Source organism: Chelonoidis abingdonii, chromosome 7 (genome assembly GCF_003597395.2).
Source record: "Chelonoidis abingdonii isolate Lonesome George chromosome 7, CheloAbing_2.0, whole genome shotgun sequence".
In the NCBI taxonomy this organism is placed as follows: Eukaryota; Metazoa; Chordata; order Testudines; family Testudinidae; genus Chelonoidis; species Chelonoidis abingdonii.
The window spans coordinates 94,828,107-94,849,421 of NC_133775.1; the positions used below are offsets into that span (position 1 = coordinate 94,828,107).

General features: G+C 42.0%; 1 protein-coding gene across 2 annotated transcripts in view; it reads left to right on the plus strand.

The window, feature by feature from the left end:
* Positions 1–21,315, plus strand: part of NR3C1 (nuclear receptor subfamily 3 group C member 1) — a 166,624-nt gene that overhangs the window by 98,622 nt on the left and 46,687 nt on the right. For both annotated transcript variants that reach the window (XM_032769191.2, XM_032769190.2), the window contains exon 3: positions 11,135–11,298. In XM_032769191.2, coding sequence (XP_032625082.1) covers positions 11,135–11,298 — 164 coding nt within the window. The remainder of the gene's footprint in view (positions 1–11,134; positions 11,299–21,315) is intronic.

Genomic DNA, 21,315 nt, shown 5'->3' on the forward strand with positions numbered 1-21,315 from the left:
AATGTTGGAAATGGTGAAACTATACCATTATACACAGACATCAAATTATTTAAATAAACAGCAAGCGGTGCCATCAGAATCTGGTATCTACTTCTCATGAACTTGCTTGAAGGAGCTCTAAAATCATAGATTCATAGACTCTAGGACTGGAAGAGACCTCGAGAGGTCATCGAGTCCAGTCCCCTGCCCTCATGGCAGGACCAAATACTGTCTAGACCAGCCCTGATAGACATTTATCTAACCTACTCTTAAATATCTCCAGAGATGGAGAGATTCCACAACCCTCCCTAGGGCAATTTATTCCAGTGTTTAACTACCCTGACAGTTAGGAAACTTTTTAGCCTAATGTCCAACATAAATCTCCCTTGCTGCAGTTTTAAGCCATTTGCTTCTTGTTCTATCATTAGAGGCTAAAGGTGACTAGGTTTTCTCCCTCCTCTGATGACACCCTTTTAGATACCTGAAAACTGCTATCATGTCCCCTCTCAGCGTCTTCTCTTCTTTCCAAACTAAAAATAACCCAGTCTTTCAGCCTTCCTTCATAGGTCATGTTCTCAAGAACCTTTAATCATTCTTGTTGCTCTTCTCTGGACCCTTCTCCAATTTCTCCAACATCTTTCTTGAAATGCGGTGCCAGAACTGGACACATTACTCCAGCTGAGGCCTAACCAGCGCAGAGTAGAGCGGAGAATGACTTCTTCGTGTCTTGCTTTTTACAACACAACTGTTAATGCATTCCCAGAAGCACGTTTGCTTTTTTTGCAACAGTATCACACTGTTGACTCATATTTAAGCTTGGTGGTCCACTATGACCCCTAGATCTCTTTTCTGCCATTACTCCTTCCTAGACAGTCTCCTTCCCATTCTGTATGTGTGAAACTGATGTGTTCCTTCCTAAGTGGAGCACTTTGCATTTGTCTTTATTGAACTTCATCCGGTTTACCTCAGACCATTTCTCCAATTTTGTCCAGATCATTTTGATTTTGACCCTGTCCTCCAAAGACAGTTGCAATCCCTCCAGTTTCGGTGGATCGTCACCACAAACTTAGAGCGTACTTTCTATGCCAACATCTAAGTCGTTGATGAAGATATTGAACAGAGCCGGTCCAAAACAGACCCCTGCGGAACCCACTTGTTATACCTTTCCAGCAGGATTGGGAGCCATTAATAACTACTCTCTGAAGTCGGGTTATCCAGCCGTTATGCACCCACCTTATAGTAGCCCCATCTAAATTGTATTTGCCTAGTTTATCGATAAGGATATCATGCGAGACCGTATCAAATGCCTACTAAGTCTAGGTATACCACATCCACCGCTTCTCCCTTATCCACAAGACTCGTTATCCTATCAAAGAAAGCTATCAGATTGGTTTGACAACGATTTGTTCTTTACAAATCCATGCTGGCTATTCCCTATCACCTTACCACCTTCCAAGTGTTTGCAGATGGATTTCTTTAATTACTTGCTCCATTATCTTCCCTGGCACAGAAGTTAAACTAACTGGTCTGTAGTTTCCTGGGTTGTTTTTATTCCCTTTTTATAGATGGTGCACTATATTTGCCCTTTTCAGTTTCTGGAATTCTCTCCGTCTCCCTATGACTTTCCAAAGATAATAGCCTAAGAGGCTCAGATTACCTTCCTCTATTAACTCCTTGGAGTATTCTTAGGAGTTGCATTTCATCAGGCCCTGGTGAACTTGCAGGCATCTAACTTTTCTAAGTGATTTTTAACTTGCTCTTTTTTTATTTTATCTTCTAAACCTACCCCCTTCCCAAAGCATTCACTATGTTAGACATTCCTTCAGACTTCTCAGTGAAGATCCGAAACAAAGAAGTCATTAAGCATCTCTGCCATTTCCAAGTTTCCTGTTACTGTTTCTCCCTCCTCATCTGAGCAGTGGGCCTACCCGTCTGTGGTCTTCCTCTTGCTTCTAATGTATTGATAAAAAGTCTTCTTGTTTTCCTTTATTCCCATAGCTAGTTTGAAGCTCAATTTTGTGCCTTGCCTTTCTAATCTTGCCCCTGATTCCTGTCTTGTTTGCTTATATCTCCTTTGTAATCTGACCTAGTTTCCATTTTTTATATGCGGCTTCTCCTTTTTATTTTGTAGGTCCATGCAAGATGATCTCGTGGTTAAAGCCAAGGCTGGTCTTTTTGCCACATTTTCTAGTCTTTCTACCCATCGGATAGCTTTGCTTTGGCCCTTAATGTGTCCCTTTGAAAAACTGCCAACTCTCCTCAGTTGTTTTTCCCCTCTGGCAGTCTTGATTCCCATGGGACCTTACCTATCAGCTCTCTGAGCTTACCAAAAATCCGCCTTTCCTGAAATCCATGGTCTCTATTTATGTTACTCCCTTCTCACCCTTCCTTAGAATTGCAAACTCTTACGATATTCATGTTTCACTTTCACCCAAGCTTCCTTCTACTTTCAATTTCTCAACGAGTTCCCTCCCTATTTGTTAAAAATCAGTAAGTCTAGAACACGCTTTCCCCCTAAGTAGCTTTTTCAACCTTCTGAATAAAAAGTTGTCTGACAATGCAGTCCAGGACTTATTGGGATAATCTGTGCCCCGCGGTGTTATTTTTCCAAATACCTCCATATCATCTCGGATAGTTCGAAGTCCCCCATCACACCAAATCTTGGGCGACTTGCGCAACGATGATTTTGTTAGTTGTATAAAAAAGCCCTCATCCACCCCTTCCACACTCCTGGTTAGTGGCCTGTAGTAGACTCCTAGCACGACATCACCCTTGTCTTTTACCCCTTTTAGCCTAACCCTAGAGACTATTCAACACTTCCGTCTCCTTATGTCCATCTCCACCTCAGTCCAGTGTGTACATTTTTAATATATAGGCAACACCTCTCCTTTTTCCCTGTCTATCCTTCCTGAGCAAATACACTATTCCACACCCACATTCCAATCATGTGTATTATCCCACCAAGTTTCAGTGATGCAACACATGTCATAGTGTATTTATTTATATTAGCACTTCCAGTTCTTCCTGCTTATTACCCATACTTCTCGCATTTGTATATAGGCATCTAACCCGATACTGGTTGATCTTGCCTCCCAGTTTTGCCCTGACCCCCTCCTTTCTCTCTGCCATTATAGCCCACGCTCCCTCTTGTTTCTGATCCATCTCCCAGGTCCTCATGTTCCCCACTTACCTGTGGGCTTTGCTCACCTGTCCCCGTCGAACCTAGTTTAAAGCCCTCCTCACTAGGTTAGCCAGTCTGTGCAAATAGGGTCTTTCCCCTCCTCGAAAGGTGAATGCCATCTCTGCCTAGCAGTCCTTCCTCGAATAGCATCCCGTGGTCAAGGAAGCCAAATCATTACATAACTGTCAGAATTGGGGAAGTGAAGATAGTTTGAGATATTCAAAGGGTATCAAAAAAAAAAAAGAAGTCTGGGCATACATATGATTGCTGTAGGAGACTGTTAAACTTGGAGACATGCACTCACTCAGTGTTGCAGAGTCCAGCACTGAATATCTAGGAGTTGCCTAGCGAGTGTGAGAGAGAATTGCAGGAAGAGAGGGCATAGTCTCATGGTCAAGACAGCTAAATGCCATCATGGAAAACTGGAGTTTTCTTCATAGAGCTCTTATGTGATGCTGGTCAAGTCAGTCAAACCAAATTTTTCATAGGTGATCACTCATTGTGAATTCTTCCTAATTTTATGAGTGCCCAGCTTGAGACGCTATGGTCTCTCTTGCAGAAGTGCTGAGCAGTCACAGCTGCAACTGAAGAAAATGAGAAGTGTACTTGAATATGTAAAATACTATATAATATTAAAGTACTCTGAAAAAATAGGTCTTAGGTATCTTATATTTGACACCAAAAGTTTAATGCATACTTTTTTATGTTAATCTCGTTGTACCTCAGCTCACCATCCATAAAATGCTGACGATAATGCCCATTTATTTCATGGGAGTGTTTTGAATATCAGTTCATGTTTGTGAAGCGCTCAGGTTTGGTAGTGGTGAGTTCCATAGAAAAGCTCAAGAGGCCATTCTATGTTGTTAATAGTCTTTGAGTAGTGTAAAATAAATAAGAACTAAGGCCATACATTGAATAATGAGACTAAAACAAAATGGAATAGTTGCTTATTAATTGAACACCATCCATTCTGTTCACTTAATGAGGCAGGGTCTTGTGGAAAAAGTGTGTGATCATGTAGTTATCATAATGCATATGCACAAGTAGACCGAATTAAGGTTGCACAATCAGTCTGAATTCAGGCACTTCTTAATTTTAGAGTGCTTTGCCTTTGCAACTGTAATCTTTTTACTGTCACTTATGTAATTTTTATATTTCTAAAAAAGCAAACTGAAAACACAGAAATTCCATCCTGTGACATCACGATGACACGCATGTCATCAGCACGATTAGTTACACTGCACAGATATCTTTCTGTTGAGCTAATGGAGTACATGGTAGCAGTTACCTTGTCACCCTCTGTGGATTAACACTGGTGGGAGTGAAACTTGCTTTGTTTGTGGCTTTTGCAGATATATGCTGACACGACTTGAGATACTTAGGTTCTAATCCAAGCTCCAGAGGGATGTGTGCTCTAGTGGACACGAACTCTTCTGCTCATTCTCCCCAAGCTTGACCCCTTCTGCCCCATCCCCTCCAACCTGTCCCTTTCCCAGTCTCATACCAGCCCTATTCTTCTCATGTAAACAGTCCCAGTGTTCACTCCAGAGGCTTCTTGTCCTAGTCTCCCTTGCTCAGCGAGTCCCAGTTTCCTTCTTTTAGCTCCTTGTCCAGTCTGTGTCTCCTGTCACTTCCATCCCCCCTAGCTCCCAGTCAGTTTTCTTGCCCAACAGAGTCAGTGTCTCTTCTCCTCCCTCTAATCCCCTCCTACTCCCTTCCCTCTTCTCTGGTCCAGACTTTGTCTCCCCTGCACTGGACTCAGATGGCTGCATTGTCTGGGTGCTAACAAGGCACACTGAGTGCACAAGAGGGACAGTCTCCCTGCCCTTGGTTCCACTGGTTGTGCAGTGTAGTGCAGTTCTTTGCACTGCAGTGGTCAAAAAGACTAACAGAATGTTAGGCACTATTAGAAAAGGGACAGAAAATATGATGCCAGTATATAAAGGGGAAAACAGGTGGCTATCTCCAACACCCTGGTTCTATATGCTCCTCAAGCGCTGGTACTGGCCAGTGTTGGATACAAGATCCTGGAGTAGATGGACCATTAGTCTGACCCAATATGGCTGTTCTTGTGTTATCCTGTCTGCTGGGAACATGACAATAATAAGGACAGTGTGGAAAGGAAGTGCATTTTAATGGATTAACAGGTACTAGGATAATCACATGGGAATCGTTTCTTCAAAGAACAGTAAGAAAAGTAATCGCAACCAAGGAATTCAAAGAGGTTGTGAATATAAAGCTCATTGGTCAGCAAGTGCAAAAGCTAATGAGCTTAAGTTTTCTGGAACTGAGAGCAGATTATTTTACACTTAATCTTACAACCATTCAGGGAGTATATGTAGCATTTTAATGTGGCAATAGGAGTTTAGTGCATTGTTGGGCCCTGTTTTGTTATGGCAGGAAAAAGCAACTTTTTCATGTAATAGGAGTTTGCTTACATGAGCAAACAAGTAGGCATGGGAGCTTTGATCTTGCCTATGCTTGAGGACAGTGATTCCTTTGATCTGGGAGGCACAGTGAGAGAATGCAAAAGAAGCATTCTCTATCCAGGTCCAAAGATAGATAGGTAATAGCAGTGAGTAAGTACTCTATCAAAATGGTAGCCATAGTGTTGTCTTTAAATGTTCCTCCCTCTTCCTCCCAGGAAAAGGTTAGTCTGGAGAGAGAGAATGATTCCACTAGGCAATGGAGGCCTTTGTTCACTTCTCAGCTGTGCCACAGACTTTCTGTGAGAGCTTAGACAAGTCGCTTGATCCAGTTAGGTGCAGAATAAGGCTAATAATACTTAACTAACCTATGCAGGCATTGAGGGTAAATTTTGGGGGCTCACTCTGATGGTGGGATCATATAATTTCATAGTATGGTCACAGACTACCCTGTTATGTTTTCTGTATTACATTTGATAATGTCTAAGACCTTTCAGATCATTCACTTCTCCAAACCCTAGCTGCCTTGGCCGTCACTGGCATAATTTGAGGTGATGAGGGAACTGCAGCTCCGTCTGTGTATCCAAGCCATTACCTAATCGTGGTTCTCTCTCTACATAAGATCAGAATTGAGGTTCTCTTTCTGTGGCATCTATTACTAATTTCCCCAGCTAACATTTCCAAGACCCAATTCAAGTAATCTTAGATGAAAGAAAGTATTAGAAATAGAGAGAAAATTATCATAATGAAATAAGCCCGTGTTGCTGAACACTATGGAAAAGGTTTGGTAGGTTGACTCTAACCTTTATTAATAAAAGACAGAGTATAAGATGCCTGAAAATCTCATATGACATAAGGTTTTTATTTGTCCGGCACACAATTTGGAAGTTTTTTATCTCATTTCAGTGTTCAGGTCTCAGAGGTCAATCAGTCTAACTGGATTTGCTGTTTTGTACATCCTGATTTGGCTATTTAAGTTCAAGCGTTAAGTTTCAGTTGGTGTAGGTGAGACTAGTATCCACCATATTCTGTGTGGAAAGGAAAGCATCGGTCTTCTGCTTAGCGAAAAGGAGAGCTAATAATAGATGGCATCAGGTGTCTAATGCCTATTTTGCTTCATTCTTCACTAAAAGGGTTAATGGTGACCAGATATTTACATAATTAATGCTAACAAAGGAGAAGGAATTCAGCCTAAAATAGGGAGATAACTGATTTAAAAGAATACTTAGATCAGTTAGATGTAGTCAGAAATTAGGGTTCTTGAGGAGCTAGCTGAACCAATCTCGGAACCATTAGCAATTATCTTTGAGACTTCATGGACGATGGGTAAGTTCCCAGAGAACTGGAGAAAGACAAACAGTAGTACCTGTCTTTAAAAAGAGGAATAAAGAGAACCTGGGGAATTATATACCAGTCAGCCTAACTTTGATACCTGAATAGATACTGGAACAAATTATTAACCAATTTTAAGCACCTAAAGAATACTAGTAATAGCTAAGGCTATGTTTTAGTCACAAGTATTTTTAATAAAAGTCATGGGCAGGAGAGTAAACAAAAATTCACAGCCCATGGCCTGTCCATAACTTGGACTATATACCCCTGACTAAATCTTGGGGAAGGACATAGCCCGGGAGCACCATGGATGTTAGGGGGGAGGGCCAAGACCCCCCGCAGGTGCTGGGAGGGGCATTGGCAGGGCTGGCAGGCTCCCTACCTGGCTCCGCACCTCCCTGGAAATGGCAATATGCCCTTCCCTTACTCCTAGGTGGAGTTGTGTCCAGGCAGCTCTACACACTGCCTCCTCCTCAGGGGCCGGCTCTGCAGCTACCATTGGCCGGGAACTGCAGCCAATTGGAGCTGTGGGGGTGGTGCCTTCAGGTGGAGGCAGCGCACAGGCCACGCCTCCCCCTAGGAGCTGAGGAATGTTGCTGCTTCTGGGGAGTCCATCCCTACCCCACCCTGAGGTAAGCACCACCATGAGTCCAGAGAAATTAGTGATGAACTCGGGGAGCTGAATAGCAAATACCACTTCCTCAGCCACCCAGGAACCTGCATGGAGCATATCAAAAGTTTGTTTGGGAGGAGACGCTTTTCCCTGGGGCCCCTTGGGATCTGGGGAGGGGAGGGGAGGTGCGGCATGGTTGCAGCCAGCCTGTGGCTCCTCCAGCCAAGGGTGGGGGTGCTCCATGCTCTTCTGGGGGGAGCTCATGGCTGCAGCCACAAGGGGGTGGTGGGGGTCTTGTGGCTCCGGCTGCATGTGGGTGGCGGAGTAGCAGAACAGGCAGAGTCAGGGGCTAGCCTCCCCGAAGGAGGGCTCTGCTCGCTGCTGTCTATGTTCTCCATCCTAAATACAAAGGCAAGAAAACATCAGACTGTGATAGGAGGAGGCTGAGAGCCTCTGTCATAGGCTTATTTGTGTATCGGACAGTCTTCAGCCACTATGATGATTTAAAGTACTCCAGAAAATCATTATAGAAGCAAATGGTGAAAACACCTCACTCAAGCACCATATGTGAAGAGGGGCAAAGTAGATATTGTCTTAGAAAAAGTGGAGTGTTGAGGTTAGAAAGTGCTAAGTGACCGTGTGGTCATCACAGTTTTAGAAAGATTTGAATATTTCTGTAGATGACAGTAGAGACAGATACTGATAATAGCAGTGGTTCTTTCAGGAACTTGCCTGAATATTGAATTTCCTGGTCCTATCTGTTGATCTTATTGTTAGAAAAATATTTATCATTAGTGAGGAAACAGCCAATGAATTCGCAAACTGACTTCATTCCACGTACACTTGCCTGGATTCTCTGAATGGATAGTTGTACTAAATGGTAACCTTGACCTGTTGTTAAAGCTGAAGATTTTCTCTACATTAGGAAATGAAGAGGAATCTTTTTGAGCATGGGGGACTTGGTACTAAAAATGACTATCTCAATGAGAAACATTAAATACCCCCAAGGAAAAATATTTCTAATTTTCCAAGGTGTGGGGCGGGAGGGGAGAGGAAAGAATCTTAGACTAACTTTAGAAATTACCTTCCATGCTTGATTTCTGTCTGTTATTTGAGCAGTGTTTCGTAGGTGATTCTGCAAGGAGGAAAAGGGATACAGTTTATAAACGATCCTTAAAAATGTGCAAAATTAGCAAATTAATGTGTTAATTATTTATGGGATGATTTAAAACTATGCATTGTGTATTATTCATGATTTCTTCATGCTGATATTTTGACTCAAACAAAGAGAGACTCCCTGTGCAGTGAACAAAAGTGAACTACAATAAAAGCAATCTCCTGGGTTAGGGTATTATCCTTCTCCCATTTCAAGTCAATGGCATAGCTCCCATTGACTTCAAAGGTTTTGGATTCAAGCCCTTAAAGAAACTTCTCCTTTGTATACAGTTTGCCAAAATGATCACTTTAAGTTGTCTGTGTTTCAGACAGAAGTTATGGTCTGGGGTTTGAAGGATGGGCAGGGGGTTAGGTGTAAGAAAATCAATAATTAATAATTAGAAAACCAAAAGAGACCTTGAATAAAAAAATTAAATCTCTATTTTCCCGATTAGTTATTTATGTGAAAAAGTTCTGTTGGTTCCAAAACACTAATGAAAGCTATCTGTAATTTTTAAGCCCTGCTACTAAACATGTTTGCTTTCCTGTCTTTTGAGTTCAGTTATTATTTGGTGTCATCAAGATGCATTGAGCTTTATTGTTGTTTTGCTTAATAATTTTGAAATCCATTTTTTTAAAAAATTATGATACACAGATTAGCCTTTAACTGTTTGATCTGATTTCATTTTTCTCTGACAAGAACTTGGACTTGTTTTTGTTAATCATTTGATAAACAAGCATGTGGATTTACCTCCACATGAGATTTTTGCTTGTTTTTATTCCTCTGTTTTGAGGCACACTAAGTTATTTAATAAAGAATCCTACTTTCTTATTCTACATTGCAATCTTTTGTTTAGATGTTCTAAGTAATTCTGCATTTTGCTGCTCGTTGTTGTTTGTCTCAGTAGAATCTGTTTCTGTCTAGTTTGTGCTCTTTCTGCTCATGGATTTTAATTTTTCTCAGCCAAATTTCCACATGTTCACTAGCTGCAACTCTTTAGATATTGACATTAATCCTGTAAAAGAGAAATGTTGTCAAACTCTTAATATAAGCTTGTCATGGTTCTGCTAAATTTCTTTCCTTATTATTTTTGCATATAGCCCATAGGATAATAATTATTAAACGATCTCTTGCTAATAACCCTGACACAAACAGCTGTTGTGTTTGGACAGGAGAGACAGCCTGTCAGCAAAGCTTTCTCAATATAGTTTTGCGTAAAAAAAAAAAAAAAAAAAAAACACATTAACTACAGTTTAGTTTTCTACAAGAATGTTAGGTAAAGGGGGCGGTTAGAAGTGGAGACATTTGTGAATTATACTATCTAGCGTTCAAGGTTGATCTACAGTGGTGATCCCAACAGGTTAAATGTTCCCTGGTAGCGGATACAAAGGACCAGCTACAGCAAAGGCCTCCTACTTGTTCTCCAGATGTTTTTGTATGTATTATTATTAGTTGTAGTATTAGTATTATTTATTTATTATTATTTGTTTCAAAGTCTCTGGTGGTTTTGTCTTCGAAGAAAATCTTCAAAGCATGATGCAGCAATATCTGCTGGAAAACCTGGAACAATACTACTTAGCTGTGACTTGTCCCATTCATTTAGCTGATGCTAACTTGGATGCAAATGGGATATTTTAATTGTTTCACGTCACTAAAATGTGTAAGAAAGGAGAAGTGGTATGAAGATTTGTAAGTGTTTTATAAAGTGAAGGTGGGCTGATGTAGGACTAGCTTAGGCAGAGAAGAGGGGGAAAATGAGGCTAAAATGCAAAAATTAACATGGGCAGGCCTTTAGCAACTCATGGAACGGGCAGTGGCACTTAATTGGGTTTTATTCCTGAAACTACACTTTCAACAGTTTGGGAAATACTGATTTAAAGCAATATTTAAATAAAAAAAAACTTGAGGATTTTACAAAGTATGAGGAACTTAGGGTAGAAGATTAAAGAGCAACAGGGTCTTGCTCACTCCTACAACTCCCCCCCCTCCCTGTTAGGGATATCTGGGAACCTTAGTATTTGTTAAATATCTTAGTTTAAGCTCTTGGATCGAGTGGGTCCATCACTTCTGTTAATACAGGGGTTAATTTTCAGTATGTATTAAAGTCTGGAAATTACCTGCTGACTTATTTGTTGTGGGAAACTAATTCAAGATGTAAAGTTCCATCCTGAATTTCTGTGATTAATTAGTAGACTGGAAAAAGAATATTGTTTTAATAATTACTCTGATATAAGCAATACAGCATTTTAATACCTGCATATCACTGGGTACTTAATCCATAACAAAGATGATCATTTTAACAGGTGTAAATGCAAAATATAATATGTAAGTACGTTGGTGAAGTTATTCAACATATGTGACTCCTCTTGTGACTATGAATGAAATATGTTTGACATGGTTTTCCACGAAGTATGACTGAAATTTCCTCCCTCTTATTTGTTTTTTAGCCCTGGAGTTAGATCTGATGTAAGCTCTTCTCCATCCACCACCTCAACAGCGACAGGACCACCTCCCAAGCTTTGCCTGGTCTGTTCCGATGAAGCCTCTGGATGTCATTATGGTGTCCTAACTTGCGGCAGCTGCAAAGTGTTCTTCAAAAGAGCTGTGGAAGGTAGGATGTGTTTTGAAGAGTTTGTTATCTGTTAAAAATGATAAAATATATGTACAATCTAATGCCTCTGCAGGCATCCTTGCTGCTCCCTAGAATCCTATGGGAAATAAACAATTTCTTCTACAAGTGCTGATCCCTATGTATATTCCATTGTGGATATGCGTGTACGCCATGTGCCCGGAGTCAGAGAATTTTGAAAGTAGTGTCCATTGGTCCGCTCATGTGCCCTCACTATCCTCGGTGTCTCCAACTGTGGAGGTAAAAACCGGAGCTGACCAACCGCCTCTCCAGTTCCTTCTTACCACCACATGACCTATGTGAGATCCTCCCGTGTCTGGATCTTTGTCTTCCTTTGTTCTTCAGTCTGTAAAAATATATGGTAAATAGTTTTGAATTTTACTCAATAGTTTTAGCTAAGTTTTACAGTTAGGTAGTCCCCCTTCTTGGAGAATTACCCTCCTGTAGCATGTTAAGGGTGCTGCTGTACATTCAGGCCTGCAGGCTTCAAGTTCTGTACTTGTTGCCTGTGCTCCTTCTCAGTCAGTGATGACCATCAGTGCTGCCTGTACTGCCACAGGGAAGCTTGTGTCATGGCACAGTGCAGTATCTGGTGCACTTTTTCCGGTAGTACCATGAAGTGCAGGAATTTGTCTTAAGAAGCACTGTGGCCCAGCTTTGCTGCGGTTCGTCTCTCAGCAGGGCTGTGGGGTATCCCACCGCCTCGCTCTAGTCCACCGGCCGTCAGCTCTGCGGTCGGGGAGAGTAACGCATACTCAGTTAGGGGCTCAGGCCCTTGGAGCGGGGGCTGAGTCAATAGTCAAATGGCAGCCCAGGCCCTAGGTCAGGGCAGGGCAGCGCAGCAAACAAGCAGTCAGAGACTCAGACCTTCAAGCAGGGGCTGAGTCAGCAGTTCCATAGCAGGAGGTCATAGCCTCTCCAGGCCAGGGAGAAGGGGGAGTCTGCCACCCAAGGAGTGGGTGGCAGGGGGGACGGAGGCCCTCCCACTCCTCTGCGTCCCAGCCTGGGGCCCTAGCAGCGGCAAAGACTCGTCGCTGTCAGTGGGGATGTTGGCCGCAACACACTGACATCGGTTCAGGCAGTCCTGCAGCCAGACTGGGGTCGGCTGCCCCCGGGCTACTTCCACGCTCCCCCTCATAGGGTACCTGGGTCGTGCTAGCATCCTTGGCTGTCTCAAACAGCATCGGCTCCTCCTTGGGGTAGCTGGCACAGGGGAGGCTCGGCTCCTCCTCGGGGTAGTGAGCGTGGGGCAGGCTCGGCTCTCCGGGTGTGAGCTCCGGCCTGCTGCTGTCTCCCAAGAGGGAGCTGAGTCACAGACGTCTGGCCTCTGCCGCAGCTGGTTCTTCACTGAGCTCTGCAGGTGAGCTTTTATACTTCTGGGTCTGCGCCATGACCTCGAAGGGGCGGGCGTAGGACCCAGTGGCTCTGCCCATGTTGGTTTTAGGGGAGGTTCGTCTCTCAGCGGGGCTGTGGGGTATCCCACTGCCTCGCTACAAGCACTTAATGGAGAAAGCTATGAGATCACAGTCAGATCCAGGCTGGGGGACCTTCCCCGCAACCCCATTCAGCAGCTTGACTCAGCAAGGATTGTGTTTCCTACCATGAGGTCTGAGTTAGACAAGGGAATCTACTCCCACAGATCCACTGGGGTCTTGTCAAGAAGGTAGGGAGCATTCTCATAAACACAAGAGCAAAGTCTCCTCGAGGTCCACATCTAAGAAGTTGGGTACAACCTTGCGTAAGTCGAGCAGATCTTTCCAGTTAGCCCATGAGGACAAAGAACATCTTGAGTCTCATGGTCATGACAGGAAAGCCCACGCATCTAGTGTTCTCTCAGTACCAGAGCATACTATTGTAGCATCAGTTCATCCAGCACCAATTAAGCCTAAACACTGGGAACTGACAGCACCAACAGAGGGCAGCCATCAGGACCTTCAAACACTGATAATACCAGCTTTAACTTGCCTGAGTGTGGGACAGACTATATTTGCTTTATTTGCTTCCACACTCCAGTGCTTTATATTGTTGGTTCAGACAGACAAGACCTCTCACACTACAGGGGCAGCAGAGTCTCATGCACCACCTGATGACATCTTTGCTCTCCCTGATCTCCCAATCTCCATCACCATCAGGTCCTTCCTTCATGAGTTGCAGCTTAAGGGAGGAGTGTGGCCCCCATTCCATTATCCAGCCATGGTTTCCTTCCAGCCGGACCATCAGTACCACTTATAGATCCAGAATTGGCATTTTCTCTCTCAGTAGACTCTGAACCCCTGAGGAACTGATCTCTCCTCCTTTTGAGGCTTACCTTTCTGGACAAGGGACCTGGAGTAGTCTGGAGCCAACTTGCACCTCAGCACCTGCTTCACACCTGTTGGTACCCCATGCTGTGGGGACCTCCACAACCACACTTTGACTTGTCTTACTGCCCATATTGGGGCCGTACCACTCTGTGGAGTTGATGTGATCCGCTAGGGAGTCAGTTCACCCTTTTCCTGCAAGAGGACATCCAGAGCTTCCGTCTGACCCCATGGGGGGGGGATATTTTGAGCCAGATCAAGCAATTCTTCTCGTACCGACAAAACTGTCCTCATCTATGGATGAAGCAGTTGCTCCAATATCTTCCCACGCACACATCCCCAGTGACCATAAGCACTTCCAGGTACTGTTATATAGGATGGTAGTGGCTTTGCAGATCTCCCTTGAGGAAATTCAGTATCCCCAACATTAACTCCCGGACATCCTACAGGCCTTCGGATCCAGCCAAATAGTGCTTCCTGTTAATGAAGCCATTCTGGAACAAGCCAGAGCAGTCTGGCGCACCCCAGCGACTAGTGCCCTTACCCCTACGAGAGCAGAAAAATGCTGTTGTTTTTTTTTCCAGCCAAAAGGGGCAGAATTTCTCTTCTCATTCTGCACCTAATTGTTTTTGGTTATCCAATTTGCTATGGAGACTTCTAGACAGCAATACCCTAGGTCTACTCTAGTTGACAGAGAGGGTAAACAACTAGATTTATTAGGAAGGAAGGTCTTCACTTCTTTTAACCTTCAGTTCAGAATAGCCAATTACCAAACACTGTTGCCTAAGTATGATTACCTGAAATATTCCAAATCCATGGACTTAATCAACAAGCTTCCCCAACATGACAGCTCCATTCCAGGCTCTTATTGAGGAAGGCAAGTCGGTTGCTAGGACCACTCTTCAGTCAGTGGTAGAAGCGGCAGACACATCTTCAAGATAAACAGCAATAGCCATTGTCATGTGCCTTGAATCGTTGCTTCATGTTTTGGGATTTCTCAGAGAGATCCAGAACATTGTGGAGAACCTGCCCTTGGATGAAACCCATCTCTTTAACCAAAAGATAGATGGGTCCTTACACATTCTAAAGGATTCCAGGGCCACCTTCCTCTCCTTGGGAATATATACAGTGTCCCCAAGAGAAAATTCCACAGGCAGTCATACAAACCTAAACCATTGGCTCAACCACTTCACCAGCAGCAGCTTTATAAGCCACCCTGTAAGGAGCCGTGGGTTCAGAAGTCTTGTTTCTCTGCACCTTCTGCCAGCATCAGCATCATCCCGTCCCCATCCAAATGATATTTTTGACAGGAGTTGAAGAGCTGCAAACATGATACCACCAACTGCTAATTCCTACATATCCTAGCACTCTTTTTCCAGACCTGGAGTGCAATAACAATGGACAAGTGGGTGTTAATCTTCATCCATTCCGATTATGCAATTGAACTTAACCCCTTGCTCTCTCCAAATCCTTCATTCTTGGCCCTTTTCAGTGGCCATTCTAATGAGGAGATTCTCAAACAAGAAATTGTCCTCCTTACAACAAGAAGCAATAGAGCGGGTTCCTCTTCAGCACCAAGGAAAGGGTGACACATCTTTTGGGACAGTGGTTCTTCAAATAGATGTGCCCTTGCATCCTCCTCCTATTTGAGTACGGCTTATCAGTCACCCGCAGTGGAATAGACATAGGAACCAGCAGTCAAAGAAGAGAGAGAGTTACTTACCTTATTGCAAGTGAAGATTCTTCGAGGTCTGTTGTCCTTATCTGTATTGCACTACCCACCCTGGTTCACCTCTGCATTCTTGAATTTGTGTTAGTGAAAGAATTGGAGAGATGGTCAGTCTACTTTTACCCTTTATCTCCATGGTTGGAGCCATGAGGAGAGTGAGGATGCATGCACGAGCCAAGTGATGCTGCTTTCAGAATTCTCCAGCTCTGGGCACATGAAGCACATGTGTACCCACAGTGGAATACATATAGAGACCCACCCATCTTGAGGAACTTCCAGTTACTGTAAAGTAAGTAACTTTCTCATATCTAGACTATGTTTCCAGTAAAATAAAATTGATAGTGGTGTGAGAACCTAAAGCATGGAGTACATTTGCATTTATATAATGCACCCATTCACTGTGAGTGTGAGAGGATTTATTGTTGTCTTGGCTTGGTATCATTTGTTTTGTTTGCTTTTCTTTCATTGGTTGTGGTGTTGGTGTCATTTTTATGTACTTTGTGTGTGTTAATATGTGATAAAACTTTTATATAGGGCATGTGATTTTGGAGATCAACATTTAAGTATACCATACACCAGCTATGTGTGACATCCTATATGGAAATTGATAAGTTTGTCTTAAATGATCCCATAATAGTATTATAGCAGTTTTACAACATTTGCTGTAAATAATAATGCTCATCAACCTGTTATATTCTAGAAATGTGCATATATATTTTTTGAGATCACTAGATGACAGCATTGTGATAAATGACTGTCAAGATTTCTCCCTGATCCCAGAAAGGCAACAATTTAAAAAAAAAAAGAGAGAGAGAATAGATATGAACTTAACATGTGTTAGGCAGCTAAATTCTTCTCCCCCACCCCCAAAAGCACTGATATGATTTTGGGCTGCATACACAAGCCTTATGAAATGGACCAGATTCTGCCTCCTTATATGACAAGCAGAAAGATGTGGGCAAGTTGCAGTTGTTGGGGAAGATTTTTTTTTTTATTTTTATTTTTTTATTTATTTATTTATTAAAGCTTACCATAATTCTTACACCTTAAGCTACGTAATGTCAATCCTGCCTTGGAAGACTCATGCTAGCTCTTAAAGGGCAGATGAAAAGGTTTGGTATCTGATGTCTTGCTTGCAGCAATTCTTACTCAGTTTGAGGTGAATCATCCTAGCTGGCTACCCATCTTTCACAAACAATGCTAACATGAGGGGACATTATTCTCAACCAGAATATCTCTAAGGGCTTCTTCCTGGAAAACAGTGGGATACAAATCTGTTTCACACAGGTATGTGGGGCTTTGGTCCTTGAAATTAAACTTGCAGGCAAAGCAGTTCCCAACTCTCTTAGTGATATAATGGGAAGCTTTTATGAAAACCTAAGGTTATTCAGAATGATCAGAAAAGCCGTCTTGCAGTCCTGGCTCCTGCCAAACAATATAGGAAGGAATACAGATTTTTGGAAAGTTGAAGCAGTCTCTGAAATATAACAGGAATAAATACCACTTTGCAAGTGGTAGCCAGAACAAGGGCTGAGGTGACATCACTAGCTGCTATCAGTTGCCTTGGGGTTATCCGCATGGCCTCCGGCCAACACTGTCTGGAATTAGACCCCCAATTGGTGCCAGACTTTTTTATTTTGGGAGCATATGGCTACCTATAGCTTTGGTGAAAAATGTTGTCACTGGACATTGTCCAAAGGGGATACTCTGTGGAGCTGTGCAAGGATCATAGGAAGAACAACTTTGTTCTATTCCCAGTCTCTAGCAACCCCACAGAAATGTCAGGACCTGAACGAAACTATCCATCATCTATTTCACATCAGAGACATACAACCTATTCTGCATGCTGTTTTTAGCCACAGATAGTCAGGACCACACATAGCAGAGCTCTGTCTGATACATCTGAATAAATACCTAACGGAGGCTTATCTCCATTTCCCATTATACTGTTCCATAGACAGTTGTTCTGGTATGCATACGGATGGCAGTTTTTGATGGGGCTGGGGATGGCTTCCCAAAGTTGGTTCACCTTTACCTGTCCTAGGACAATTTTTCTTATCAGGGTTCTGTACAGAGAGAAAACATGGAAACACACACAGAGTGATAAATTTTCTGGAGTATTTCCTGAATTGATATCTGCTAGGCAGCCATCAATATATACATTCACCAACTTCTACATATTTATCATATTGTCTTTAGACCATGCCATTTTTTGGCAGAAGTCTTCTCCATGTCTTAGTGCCAAAGGGAAGAAGATGGAGGATATATGTAAAATTTCCTTTCTTCAGATAATAAGGTCCACAGATATAGCCCACACTGGAGACAAATGGATCATCCAGAATGCAGATGGAAATTGAAATCCAAAAGCTTGGATTTGTTTCGTTAAGGAGAATTTTCCATTCTCTCTGCATAGCAGAGATTGTTATTCTTTTTTCCTCAAAGAATATTTAACTTAATCTGTAATTTAGAAAACTAGCATAAAATTATTCTGGCTGTGGAAGTTCTCTCAACTGACAGCAGCTTCTCTGGGTGAGACATTCCTCTTCTGACAGTGACTGACAGGTCTGGTTCGGCCTTCAAGCTGCAAGCAGGCTGAAGTATCCATTATGACTGATCTGTGGACCTTACTGCCTGAAGACAGGAAACTTTCAGATAAGCACAGAATTTTCCTAGTGCAGAATGCAGCATAACTGGGATGTGTAGATTGGGCCCACAGTTTGAGTATGTGACAGATTGCTGTTGACCTGTGCTAAGTTATGTCACCTAATTTGTTTTTTGACTTCCTGTTTGTATCATATCTTGTGTCCTGTATTGGGAGCCAGCTTGAACTGGTATGTGCGTAGCTTGTTTTTAATGTATGACAAGGCCAGAAAAGGAGAAGATGTTTCTCACCTGGTGGAGAGCTGACATTAGGAAGAGTCATCCAGACTGATTTGCAACTAAATATAGCCTTTATATGGTATATTTGGGTTCTTCTTTTTGCTAATCAGACAGATACACTATATATAGCTTAACATATATTTATTCAGATTCTTAATTTTTACTTTTTTTATTTTGCAAGAAAATGATGAGTAATGCACTTCTTATTTACCAAATGACAATTAATTTTTTTTACTTATGCTTTGTGTCAAGTTCTATTTGGATGGAAATTCAATTTAAAATGCACAAAAACAGCGTTCTAAAATTAATTCATTATTTAAATGAAACTACCTAACATGTTCCACATGCGTAAGAAAAAAGTTATCAGAACATTTATCAGAACATGTTTTATATTTAAACTACACCTCTACCCCGATATAACGCTGTCCTCGGGAGCCAAAAAACCGTACCGCGTTATATTGAACTTGCTTTGATCCACCAGAGTGCGCAGCCCTCTCCCCCCTCCCAGAGCACTGCTTTACCGCGTTATATCCAAATTTGTGTTATATCGGGTCATATTATATTGGGGTAGAGGTATAATTGATTTATTAAGCAAAGGAAGTATGATTTATAGTTAGAGAATTGAACTGATTATTTCTGGTCACCATATCCTTCAAGATTTTAGAATTAGAAGATCTCATCCTCTCAACTAGTCATCGAACTAAACTAGTTAAATGAAGAAAATCCTCTTTCTGGACCTGCAGAAGAGGTTACTGCTGTTGAAAGCTGGTTTACCACGTCAAAAACTCTAGATTCAGGTGCCTAGGCTGTGACTTCCACCAGTTCAGTGGTCTGACTCTTTAAAAAAAAAAAAAAAAAAAAAAAAAAAAAAAATGGCAGCAAATGTACTTCTTAATATTTTTTATTTAATTTAAATTATTTTAATAGATTATACTAAGTTTAGGCCTTAATAGAGGTTATAATTTCAAATATAATTTTAAATAGGTTTATTTTTTTTAAATAAGTATTTAATTTAAATAAAAAAATCTGATATACAAAAAAATAAGTCAGCCATTTTTATCCACCCTGCTGCCAAGAGGGAGAGTGTGCCTGAGTGACCCAGAGCTATTAATAGGGATGAGTCACTACCCGGACCTATGGAGCTTTGGAGCACATGGTCATCAGTGATTGGATCTCCTCATAACAGGCTGGTGTCCATTCAGAGGATGGGACTGGACTGGGTTGTGACGGAGAACTTCCTTGGTGCAAAGCATGTGTAGTAGCTCCTATACTGTAAACCTAAAAGAGCAGGGCCATATTGTGAAAAGTGCTCTGCACCCAGTGGTTGCCATTGTTCTCAGCAAGGGGATTCAGGATGCCATACCCTTTCGAAAATCAGGCCCACAGGGTTGTGTGCTTGTTTCAGTTTTCTGGAGCTGCTTTAAGAAGAGACGTTTAATTAGCCAGCTTTGGCTATGTGACACTCCTGAATGAACTGTGGTGGGATAAGATCAGACATGACAGGCCTTGTAATTTAAACTTTTAAATGTCATTTAGACTATGTGGAGTAAAGGTCTTTTTTAACTGCAGTTTTAATACCTTTCATTTGTAATCCTTGCAGATTACTGTATTTTAATGAAATAATCTTTATTCTTGTACAGTTTGGTTAAATGGTATACCTGTCAGACTATTTGTAAGTATACGAGAAACTCACATACACTGCATCTCCCTTTTAGACTTTATATAGACTTATAGAAACTTGATCCCTGCTGCGAAGAGTTTATAGAATCATAGAATATTAGGGTTGGCAGAGACCTCAGGAGGTCATCTGGTCCAATCCCCTTCTCAAAGCAGGACCAACATCAACTAAATCATCACAGCCAGGGATCTGTCAAACCGGGCCTTAAAAACCTCAAGGGATGGAGATTCCACCCCCCCAGGTAATCCATTCCAGTGCTTCACCACCCGCCCAATGAAATAGTGTTTCCTAATATCCAGCCTAGACCTGCCCCCCTTGAGACTTTTGCTTCTTGTTCTGTCATGTGCCACCACTGAGAACTTATGCTCTGCATTGACAAAGGAGAGGGTAGAGGGGCAAATAGGTTGAGAAGTCCTGATAGTCTCTTTAATTGAAAAAAAGGTAGTGGAAGAGGGTGTGGAGGAGACTGGCAAAGACCCAAATGGAACAAGTGGGTTTTGAGGAGGTATTCAAAGGAGAATGAATATACTGAAAGGTTGGGAGGAGTGTCATTTCAGGAGAAGGAAACAGCTTGAGAAAAGGCACACAAGCAAGAGCGGGAAAGTGTTGGAATCTCAAAAGAAACAGAATCAGTAAATTATATTGTGACCTTTTTGTGGGGATCAGCAGATTTGTTTGGTCTGTTCTGATATCCAGAAGCAGCATGCCTGCAGCGTGGTTGATAATGCAAGAGTGGTTAGATCAACTACAACCTTTCACGGCTCCCATCATGGTCCAGTGTAGTCCTCAGTACTACATCTGAAACATTCATATCTGCAGTAAGCGCTCTTTTTAAAAATTTTCCAATTTGATCTCTAATTATTAGGTACCTTTAACACTGTATTGCTTGAATTGCCATTGTTTAGTTACAAAGGTGACTAAAAAGTTTGGTTTTTAAATACCAACTCTGTACCTTTGCATAGCTTCCAGGCTTTCATGAAGCTGGTCAGTGTGCAGTCACCTTAATTTTGTTCACTCCAAAATATTAATGCAGGGACACAGGTTTGCAACACCATAGAAGCAATGGAACATTCCATCTAAAAAAGGGATGATGGCTTATCACTAATAGTAGACTGCAAAACAGAGTGCATCAGCACCATAAGTGGTACCATGTGTCAGGAAAAGAATAGCAGCTCCTAAAGACTACCTACCTGGGACATCATCTGTAATTGTTCTACAATATTCATATTCTGAATTTCAGCATCTCTGTAAGAAAGCAAGAAGAATTACTCTTTTTTCATCTTATTGCAGTGATTGGTATTTCTTCTACTTAGCGGATCTGCAGTTGTATATTTCATTTGTGTATCTATATATACATACTTACATACATATTTACTAATGAGAACAAGTGTCCTGGTTTTGATGTCCATTTA